Source organism: Pan troglodytes, chromosome 1 (assembly GCF_028858775.2).
Source record: "Pan troglodytes isolate AG18354 chromosome 1, NHGRI_mPanTro3-v2.0_pri, whole genome shotgun sequence".
NCBI lineage: Eukaryota > Metazoa > Chordata > Mammalia > Primates > Hominidae > Pan > Pan troglodytes.
In genome coordinates, this window is record NC_072398.2 from 17,847,349 (window position 1) to 17,858,616 (window position 11,268).

Below are 11,268 nucleotides of genomic sequence, written 5' to 3' on the forward strand. Positions count from 1 at the left end.
TCGGCCCACTTGCGCAGGCGCAGTGTCTGACGCTCAGACCCGGCGCAGGCGTACTCGTCTCGTTCCCATTCCTGCTTCCTCAGCCCAGGAGCTCGGCTGGCCTTGGGTGGGTCTGGACAGCCGCGGCGGCTGCGGCGCCGATAGTGACAGTGAGTGCGTGAGACCCGGAGAGAAATGGCGATGGCGATGTCGGACAGTGGGGCGAGCCGCCTGCGTCGGCAGCTGGAGTCAGGGGGTTTTGAGGCGCGGCTGTACGTGAAGCAGCTCTCGCAGCAGTCGGATGGGGACCGGGACCTCCAGGAGCACCGGCAGCGCATCCAGGCGCTGGCGGAGGAGACGGCGCAGAACCTGAAGCGCAACGTCTACCAGAACTACCGGCAGTTCATAGAGACGGCCCGCGAGATCTCCTACCTGGAGAGCGAGATGTACCAGCTCAGCCACTTGCTGACCGAGCAGAAAAGCAGCCTGGAGAGCATCCCGCTTACGTTGCTGCCTGCCGCTGCTGCCGCCGGAGCCGCCGCCGCCTCTGGAGGGGAGGAGGGAGTCGGTGGGGCGGGGGGCCGAGACCACCTCCGAGGCCAGGCCGGCTTTTTCTCCACCCCCGGGGGTGCCTCCCGCGACGGCTCCGGTCCAGGCGAGGAAGGAAAGCAGCGCACTCTCACCACCCTGCTTGAGAAGGTGGAAGGCTGCAGGCATCTGCTGGAGACGCCGGGACAGTACCTGGTGTACAATGGGGACCTAGTGGAATACGATGCGGACCACATGGCCCAACTGCAGCGAGTGCACGGCTTTCTCATGAACGATTGTTTGTTGGTGGCTACCTGGCTGCCTCAGCGGCGTGGGATGTATCGCTACAACGCTCTCTATTCCCTAGATGGTTTGGCCGTAGTCAATGTCAAGGACAACCCGCCCATGAAGGACATGTTCAAGCTGCTTATGTTCCCCGAGAGCCGTATTTTCCAGGCCGAAAATGCTAAAATCAAACGAGAGTGGCTGGAAGTGCTGGAGGACACCAAGAGAGCCCTCAGTGAGAAAAGGCGAAGGGAGCAGGAGGAGGCAGCGGCCCCTCGAGGGCCACCCCAAGTGACTTCCAAGGCCACTAACCCATTTGAGGATGACGAAGAAGAAGAACCAGCTGTTCCTGAGGTAGAGGAAGAGAAGGTGGACCTCTCCATGGAATGGATCCAGGAGTTACCTGAAGATCTGGATGTCTGCATTGCGCAGAGAGACTTTGAAGGGGCGGTTGACCTGCTGGATAAATTGAACCATTACCTGGAAGATAAACCTAGCCCACCTCCTGTAAAAGAACTAAGGGCCAAAGTGGAGGAGCGAGTTCGACAGCTCACTGAGGTGCTAGTTTTCGAACTCTCTCCAGATCGTTCCCTAAGAGGTGGTCCGAAGGCTACTCGCAGAGCAGTTTCGCAACTGATCCGGCTGGGCCAGTGCACGAAGGCCTGTGAGCTCTTTTTGAGAAACAGGGCAGCCGCTGTTCATACTGCAATTCGTCAGCTTCGCATCGAAGGTGCCACTTTACTCTATATTCATAAGCTGTGCCATGTCTTCTTTACCAGCCTTCTCGAGACTGCAAGAGAATTTGAGATCGATTTTGCAGGCACTGACAGCGGCTGCTACTCTGCCTTTGTGGTCTGGGCAAGATCAGCCATGGGCATGTTCGTGGATGCTTTTAGCAAGCAGGTGTTTGATAGTAAGGAGAGCCTCTCTACAGCAGCTGAGTGTGTAAAAGTGGCTAAGGAGCATTGCCAGCAACTGGGTGATATCGGACTGGATCTCACCTTCATCATCCATGCCCTTCTGGTGAAAGACATCCAAGGGGCCTTGCACAGTTACAAAGAAATCATCATTGAAGCCACTAAACATCGCAACTCTGAAGAGATGTGGAGGAGGATGAACTTGATGACGCCAGAAGCCCTGGGTAAGCTCAAAGAAGAGATGAAAAGTTGTGGGGTAAGTAACTTTGAGCAGTACACAGGGGATGACTGCTGGGTGAACCTAAGTTACACAGTGGTTGCTTTCACCAAACAGACCATGGGCTTCTTGGAAGAGGCCCTGAAGCTGTATTTCCCAGAGCTGCACATGGTACTTTTGGAGAGCCTGGTGGAAATCATTTTGGTTGCTGTTCAGCATGTGGATTATAGTCTTCGATGTGAGCAGGATCCAGAGAAGAAAGCTTTTATCAGACAGAATGCATCCTTTTTATATGAAACAGTCCTCCCTGTGGTGGAGAAAAGGTTTGAAGAAGGTGTGGGGAAACCTGCCAAGCAACTCCAAGATCTGAGGAATGCATCTAGACTTATTCGTGTGAATCCTGAAAGTACAACATCAGTGGTCTAATGCTTGGGTCTGTTTATATGTGTATATATACAGAGAGAGAGCTTATATATTATTTATATTTATATTAAGTTGTATTAGCATACTCTGTAGTTTCAAACACAACTTGAAAATTAAAAGTGCCCTCTTAAAAATACAAAAATCAAAAAGAGGAAAATAAATTAAGCCCAAGTAACAAAAATACTGGAATTATTAAAACATATAGTATGCTAGCTATCCTTTTAAATTATGCTAATTCTCTTCTTCTGAAATTATGGTCACACTATATACTATAGCATTTCGGTTTTATCCTTTGATAAAACTTTTCTTTTTTCTTTTTTCTTTTGAGACAGGGTCTCACCCTGTCGCACAGGCTGGAGTGCAGTGGCAAAGTCTCGACTCACTGCAGCCTTGACCTCCCGGGCCCAGGTAGTCCTCCCACCTCAGCCTCCCATGTAGCAGGAACCACAGGCAGGCACCACCATACCCAGCTAATTTTTGTATTTTTTGTAGAGATGGGGTTTCGCCATGTTGCCCAGGCTAGTCTTTTCTTTTTTTTTTTTTCCCCACAGTATATATTATACAGCAGAGTCATAATATCTATAAATACATAGAGTTTATGTTGTGAAGTTTCCCAGTTCACTAAAATGTTAGGTTTCCTAAAGGGTACAGTGCTGTATAAAACAACCTGCCTCATATATTTCTCCTCAAAACGTTGGACTATTTGGGAAAAGGAAAAGAGTTGGGAAAATTGGTTTTAAGGTAAGTTTTAGTCAAAAGAATTCTTTCTTGAAACTAGCTGGTTTGTGGATTCGGATACTCTGATCCTTACAGAATCCAAGAGGAAGCTTTCATAAAAACAGTTCAGCAAATATTTCCAATATAATTTGAATGGCTAATTTTCAGTTGCTAATTAATTAGCAGCTTTGTAATACTTGATTTGGGAGCATTTACTTGGAAATCCTAAGGACTATAATAAAAGTTTTCAACATATTTCTAAATTGTGTGAGTTTCCAGCTGTAGCTTTTGTCTTTGTCACATTTTAAAAAATAATAAGCAAGACACATTGGGGACACTGGCAGCAGTTGCCAGGTTTTAGCTGCCACCGCTTCAGTATGAGATATAGCTGTCCCATCTTCCCCCATTCAGGGTAGGAGATATAGTGACCCAGACTTCATGCAAATGGAAAAAAAGTTTTAACTGAAATATTTATTTAGATTTCAGGGTCTAGATGGATGGGAAAGTAGAAAAACATATGCAAATCTCAGTGTTCTCACTATGACCACTCTGAGCAGAGATTTGGTTTTGTTTCTTTTTGTAACAAAGTGAAAACAGGTGAGACAATGTGCCCAAAACAAAGGGAAGAAGAGAACCTTCTGTGACTCCTAAAATGTTCCATGCTGCATTTTTGTTTCATTTTTTATTTTTCCTTGCTTTGTTTTTAAACATGAATATAATGCTTACTTCAAATTGTTTAGTAAAACAAAATAACTAAAGAAATGTGAGCTTCCCAAGGTTTCTAAACTATCGCTGTTGTATATTCTATAGCGTTCCTTATACTTTGAGGGAAACTGTGCTTGCTGTGATCCATTTTGTCTCTAGCTTCTAGTTGTGATTCTTGTCCATAAGCACCAAATTTGATGCCCATGATTTCAAAAGGTCATTTCTTTTATCTGAATGAAAATGGTAGTACTAAGACTGTGAAAATTATGTGAAACCTAAAATAGTTGCCAAAGTGGCTCAGGGTTGTAAAATTCATTGACTTAATTATTCATGTGCCAGATCAACCCCTTTATTTTCTCTTTAGCTGTGCATATTTAAAATATTGGAAAGTATCAGATTTACAGATTTTCTTTGACTAATTTTTTTCACATAACTTTAGGATTTTCGAAAGTTGTAACCATAACTGGATATCTTAGCTGAGCAAAGGCGGTTATAATTTGTCTTTTTAAGATCACTGGAAATTGTTAAAATTTTGTGATAATTATGATTATTCTGTGCCATTTACAGTTTCTAATACTATACTGTATGAAATATGTATAAATATATGATGCTGAGTCTGTGGAATGATACTTCTGAAATCAAAATTCCTCATAAGGCATGAAGTTGTAAAAACTTAAATGTGTATAGTTAGATATTTAAATGGTTGCTTCTTCATAGAATTGTCTGCTTTTTAAAACTGGAAGTACAGGATTTTCTTTGGGTAAAATCTGTGTGTTCCAATTACAGTTGTAGCTGAAAGAAGTATGCTTTGGTGAGTCAATTAGTATGGGAACTTGACTAAAGACCCCCAGTGTTGTAACGTACCTTTGTACCCAGACAAAACAATTATGTTACACATTCCTCAAAGTGGCATGGGCTTTCTTCTCTAATTCTTTTGTTTTATTAGACCCAAGACAAGTTCTAAAAATTGAATGCAATGAGAGATTGTCCAGAAATGTAATATATACTAAAATATACCACTTAAGCATTGATTGCCTTTTCTTGTTTGCTTCAAGAATATAAAACTTGTTACTTGAGCTTGGAATCATGGGCTTGATTGAATTAATTACTCTTGGGAAAAAAGACACCTTGTGGCATTAAGTCTTGCTTTGGTTAAAGCCTTATTTCACATAATTGCTAAAAACTCACTTTTGTTTAATATACTACCTATAGTTTAATTATCGGCACTTGTATTTTGTAACTTGATATCTTACCTAGGATTGGGAATTTGGGACATGACATGTACTATAAAAGTCAGTCTATGTACATACTGCTTATTGATGTGCTGTGATATGAGGGAATCTGAAATGTTTCATAAAAATAAAGCTTAAAAATTGTCTTACACTGGATAAAAGTGATATTAAGATATTACATCTATTGCTCTTCTTTAGTTGGTATTCAATATTTTTATATTCTTGTTACTGAAATATTCTTTGAAGACCCTAGTTTTTTGTTTTATTTATGTGGGGAGGATACTTAGGAAGCTGTTTGCTAAATTAAGTAAGTGTTCTGCTTACCGTCAGGATTGTGAATAAATCAGATCTCAATTTTTAAAAATTCCCTCGAATGGAAAATTTCAGAGGTACAAAATGTGAATTTATTATAAAAAAGTAGATTTTATACCATCTGCACATCTCTAAATAAAGAAAATAAAATGTAGGCCACAAGACCTAGGAACTAAATGACAAGGCTCGGCTTTTTTTTTTTTTTGAGACAGAGTCTTCCCATATCGCCCAAGCTGGAGTGCAGTGGCGTGATCTCTGCTCGCTACAATCTCTGCCTCCTGGGTTCAAGCCATTCTCCTGTCTCAGCCTCCTGAGTAGCTGGGATTATAGGGGCCCGCCACCATGCCCGGCTAATTTTTTAATTTTTAGTAGAGATGGGGTTTCAACATGTTGGCCAGGCTGGTCTCGAACTCCTGATCTCAGGTGATCCACCCGCCTCGGCCTCCCAAAGTGCTGAGATTACAGGCGTGAGCCACCATGCCCGGCCAGGCTTGCCCTTTTGAAAGTAATATGTATATCCTGAGGAAACTATCACATATTTAAAAGTATTGAATGCTATGCTTCATATTGACTGTAATGTGGGAGTGCAGAAGAATTTTCATAATTTTAAACATACTTCATCCTCTTAAGATGCTTAGAAATTGGAAAAAGTCAACAAATATAAGTGAGAGAATAATCAAATGCACAGCTGTGTACAGTGGAAATACCAAGAAGGAAGAGAGCAGTGTACTTTTAAGGAGTTTAGAAAGTTCTCATGGAATTGTTGGCATTTGAGCTGGTCCTTGAAGAACGGACAAGACTTAAATGTGCAAAGAAAATGGAAGAGTAGGACCTGAGCCCAAGGCACAGAAGTGGGAATGTGGGTGTCATATGAAGAGACCTTCCTGGATGAATTGCAGAGTTTGGAAAAGCGTAAATAAGCCACATTTGCCTACAAAGCAAGCTTCAATCCATATGCAATGTGCAGAAGAGTTAAAGTAAAAAATCAAAGTCCTCATCCCCCCAACAATCCCATTCACTAGAGGTAACCACTAGTAAGAATTTCATGTACATATTTTTCCAGAAATTGGATCATACTCTGCATACAGTTCTGCATCTTGATTTTAGTCACTTAGCAGTTCAGTGTTTTAAGACATCTCGTATCAGTACCTCTAGCTGTACCCCACTGGGTTTTTCTTCTGTGATTGGGTAGTTGTCAATCACAGTGAATGAATATATCATAATTTTGCGTTTTCCAATTACTTGGTTGGCTTCAAATTTTGGTGATTACAAAAAAAAAATTCTAAAAACCTATGCACATCCTCCTATTCGCTTATGCGAATATATCTATGGGATGTATTTTTAGAAATTGCTCTGCCAAATTACATTTTAAATTTAAGCATTACCAGTTGCTCATCAGGAGGGTTATATCATTTTTAAGTTCTCTCCAACAGTATAGGAAAATACCTGTTTACATGAATGCTTATAAACATTTATTCATTCATTGTTTAATTAAGAGTAGCCTTGCCGAGCACAGTGGCTCAAGTCTGTAATCCCAACACTTTGGCAGGCTAAGGAGAGTGGATTGCTTAAGCCCAGGAGTTTGAGACCAGCCTGAATAGCATAGCTAGACCCCCGTCTTTACAAAAAATAGAAAAATTAGCTGGGCGTGGTGGTGCACACCTGTAAGTCCCAGATATTCAGGAGGCTGAGGCAGGAGGATTGCTTGAGCTCAGGAGGTTGAGGCTGTAGTGAGCCATGATAGCACCACTGCACTCTAGCCTGGGGGACAGAGCGAGACCCTGTCTCAAAAAGAGTCATCTTATTAGTAATAATATTCATTGTTACTAATCTTCTCTGTGAAAAAATAGCTTCTAGGTTGTTCTCATTTTTGTTGGTTGGTTGGTTTTTTGAGCCAGGATCTCACTGTATCGCCCAGGCTGGAGTGCAATGGTGCTATCATGCCTCACTGTAGCCTCAACCTCCCTGGCCTGGCCCAAGGGATCCTCCTGCCTGGCTAATTTTTAAATTTTTCTATACATACAGGGCAGAGGTTGGCGGGGGGTGGGTGTTCACTTTGTTGCCCAGGTTGGTCTTGAACTCCTGGGCTCAAGCAATCTTCCCACCTCGGCCTCACAAAGTGCTAGCATTATAGGCATGAGCCACCATGCCCAGCTTCTAGTTTTGTATGTAATTATGAGTGAGGTTGAACAACTTTCTTTTTCTATTAAGCTTCCTGTTTATATCTTTTGCCACTTTTCTCTTAGATTATATTTGTATTGTGATTTTGTGGGAGTTTATTGTATATTTAGGAAATTAACCCTTCATGTGTACTGCTGTAGTTTTTCTCAGTTTGTCATTTGTCTGTATAGCCGTTTATTTATTTTCATAGTATGGTAAATTTTAACCTGTTATGAAGCCAGATATTTGGGTTTTTTTCTTTATGACTTCTTTGTTTTGGGTTAGGCTTAAGAAGGCCTTACCCACTCTCAGATTCTAAAAATATGTTTTTCTTCTAGTAATTTATTATATTTTAATATTTGAAATTTGCTTCATCTATTATTCATTTTAAAGTAAGTGGTGATGACTGGGCACAGTGGGTCACGCCAGTAATCCCAGCACTTTGGGAGGCGGAGGCGGGCGGATCACCTGAGGCCAGGCTGGCCAACATGGTGAAACCCCATCTCTACAAAAGTACAAAAATTAGCTGGGCATGATGGCGGGTGCCTGTAATCCCAGCTACTTGGGAGGCTGAGGCGGAGGCTGCAGCGAGCCGAGATCGTGCCATTGCACTCCAGCCTGGGCAAGACAGCGAGACTCCATCTCAAAAAAAAAAATGTAAGTGATGATGTCAGAATGCAATTTCCCCATAAATAATTAGCAAATTTTCACAACAATTTTGAATCATCCTTTTCCCCCACTGATTTGAAATGCCACTGATATTTCTATTTCTGTTCAGTACCAAGCTATTTTGGTTAACTGTAGTTTCGAAATTTAATAACTGGTAGGGCTGGTCTCATTCTTCTGTCTCAGGTTTTTCCAAAGTACTCTCATCCCTTGGTCTGTGGGGAACCGGTTCTAGGACCTCTCTCATATACCAAAATCCACAGACGCTCAAGTCCCTGGTATAAAATGGTATAGAATTCACATATAACCTATGCACATCCTCCTGTATGTTTTAAATCATCTCTAGATTACTTAGATGAGACTATCTAATACTATGTAAATGCTATGTAAATAGTTATACTGTATTGTTTAGGAAATAATGACATTTTTAAAAGTCTGTACATGTTCAGTACAGACACAGTCTTTTTGAAGTATTTTTTATCCCTCCTTTGTTGAATCCATGGAGGCAGAACCCATGGATATGAAGGGCTGACTATATTCTCACATAGTTATATTCAAGTTGTATTTTGAATGATTTTATGACAATCTTTTACCAAAGGGCCAACTGTATTCTCATGTTTATTATTCAAGTTGTATGACAATTTCATATCAGCCCCCCAGAGAGTTGGCATTTGGATTGAAATCATACTGAGTCTCTAGATTAATTTAGGGAGAATTGACATCTTTATAATTTTGAATCTTCCTATCTATGTATATGCGAGTGTTTTGTATTTCAGTGGCATTTTCAAATTTTCTTCAGGTAGGTCTCTTTCTTAGTGTTTATTCCAAAGCATATCATCTGTTAATGCTTTTGTGAATGGAATGTTTACCTCCATTATGTTTTCTGATTGTACATAGGAAACATCCTGATTTTAATTACAAATATTGTAACCAGTGCCTTATCTAATTATTTTATGAATTTTAATAGTTTTCTGGTTGTTCTTTGGAGTTTTCAAGTGCACAATTGTATCAATTGCAAATAAAGATCATTTTACCTCTTCTCATTTTCATACGTCTTATATAGTTCTCTTAATAGTCTACGTTAAGTTAAACATCCAAAACTATGTTATATAATATTTTTTTGCTCAGTATTCCTGGGAACATTTTTCCTATTTTGCCTTGAAACATGATGCTGGCTTTTGATCATCGTGTAAAGGAAAAGGTCATCTATTCCAGTTAACTGAGATTTGTGGGTTTCATCTCTTTAGTTCAGGAATGCATATTGAATTGTCAAGTGACTCTCAGCACTTATTGAGCAAATCATTATTTTTCTCTTCCATCATATTAATGTGGTGTTTAAAACAATTTTAACACTGAATCACAGTTACACTCTATGAGTTAGTTTTATTTGGTTGTAATATATTATTAATATATTGCCCAATTCCAATGAATATTTCATTAGGATTTTTGCATTGATATTATCAGTATTGGTCTGTGGTTGTGTGTGCACTACATTTGTCAGGCTTTTATCATTCACCAAAAGACTTGTTTTAAAGGTATGTGGAGCATAATAATAATGCTGAAATGGTAAGACACATTCCCATTTATTTTGATTCCTAAACAATCAGAATGAAAAAATACAGTATGGTACAGGTGACTTGTATCACTTCAAACCATAATTAGCCACTCTAAGCTTCAGGACAGTGTAAGTTCTTCCCAAAAAGAGATAAACAGGCATTCTATTGAATCTCATCCCCGTGTCAGACTATATCAGAGCTTGTATGGGATGTGGAAGATGTTTTTGTATGTCACGTGTATTCTGTATTTATTGAGATATGTGTTATACACACACAGAGAATATTTGCATTTTTTGTATTCCCAGCAGCTTCCCTAGAGCAGTGTTGGGCATAGCACAATTGATAAACGCTAACTGAATTAATACCATTAGATGTATTGCTTTAATAACTAATGACAGTTCTCATTTATTGGTGCTTAGCTTGCACTAGACGCTTTACACACATTATCTCATTTAATCCTCACACTAACCATGGAAAGTAGGTGATGCTATGCCCATTTAAAGATAAGGAAAGAGGCCGGGCATGGTGGCACACGCCTGTAATCCCAGCACTCACGGAGGCCAAGATGGGCAGATCACTTGAGGTTAGGAGTTCAAGACCAGGCTGGCCAACATGGTGAAACCCCATCTCTACTAAAAATACAAAAATTAGCCAGGTGAGGTGGCAGGTGCCTGTAATCCCAGCTACTCAGGAGGCTGAGCGATGAGAATCACCCGAACCCAGGAGAGGAGGCTGCAGTGAGACAATATCTCGCCACTGCATTCCAGCCTGGGCGACAGAGTGAGACTCTATCTCTAAATAAATAAATAAAAATAAAGATAAGAGACTCAGAGGGATTGCTATTTGGCCACGGTGTCTTGCTGCTGAGTGGCAGAGCCAGTATTCAAGACCACGACCCTGTTCAACTCCAAAGCCCATGTTCTTTTCACTCTGTCTTTAAACAATTATGTATAAGCACCATATTTCATATCAGTGCTTCTAAGTAAATATCCGGAGAACATTTTCTTGATGTTCTCAATTAGTAGGAATCAGAATCTTTGTCATGAAAAACTATGACAAATAATCTGTGAGCCCTCACTGGAGGGATCATTTGTCAATGACGATGATGCTCCTAGCAGTGATGCATGTTTATCAGATTATTTTATTTAATCTTCATGTCAACGCTACCAAGGAATTGAAGTTTTGTGAAGGTAAATAAATTGCAAGCAATCCGCTTGCAAAGGGTCGCCTAAGTAAGTACCCAAGCAACATCTGAACTCAGACAGCCTTCCTCTAAGGCTAGTATTATTAGACACTGAATTATATTATTGGATTATAATATTATAATGTTGACACCTCATTAGTACAGATTGATCTTTATTTCAAAGTCATATCAATCCACAATTTTAGGTACCCTGTTAAAAGTACAGGTACTGTATTACCACATTTTAGAGAGTATTTTTTGTGGTTTTCCTTAAAAAAAAATAAAGTAGCCAAGTTGAAGTTTATGAGAGAATTAAAACCAAATTATCTCCACTAATACCAATCAGCACATCACTGAATTCTGAGCAATCGGGAATACTAAGTAGATT

General features: G+C 40.5%; 1 protein-coding gene across 1 annotated transcript; it reads left to right on the plus strand.

Moving 5' to 3' along the window:
• Positions 1-174: 174 nt before the first annotated feature.
• EXOC8 (exocyst complex component 8) lies at positions 175-5,164 on the plus strand. The gene has a single exon (XM_513085.7). The coding sequence runs from the start codon at positions 175-177 to the stop codon at positions 2,350-2,352; it is 2,178 nt and encodes a 725-aa protein (XP_513085.2). The 3' UTR covers positions 2,353-5,164.
• The last annotated feature ends 6,104 nt before the right edge of the window (positions 5,165-11,268 follow it).

Bases quoted from the DNA above. Each gene is read 5' to 3' on its own strand.
- EXOC8 (XM_513085.7), top strand. From the start codon at position 175: ATGGCGATGGCGATGTCGGACAGTGGGGCGAGCCGCCTGCGTCGGCAG.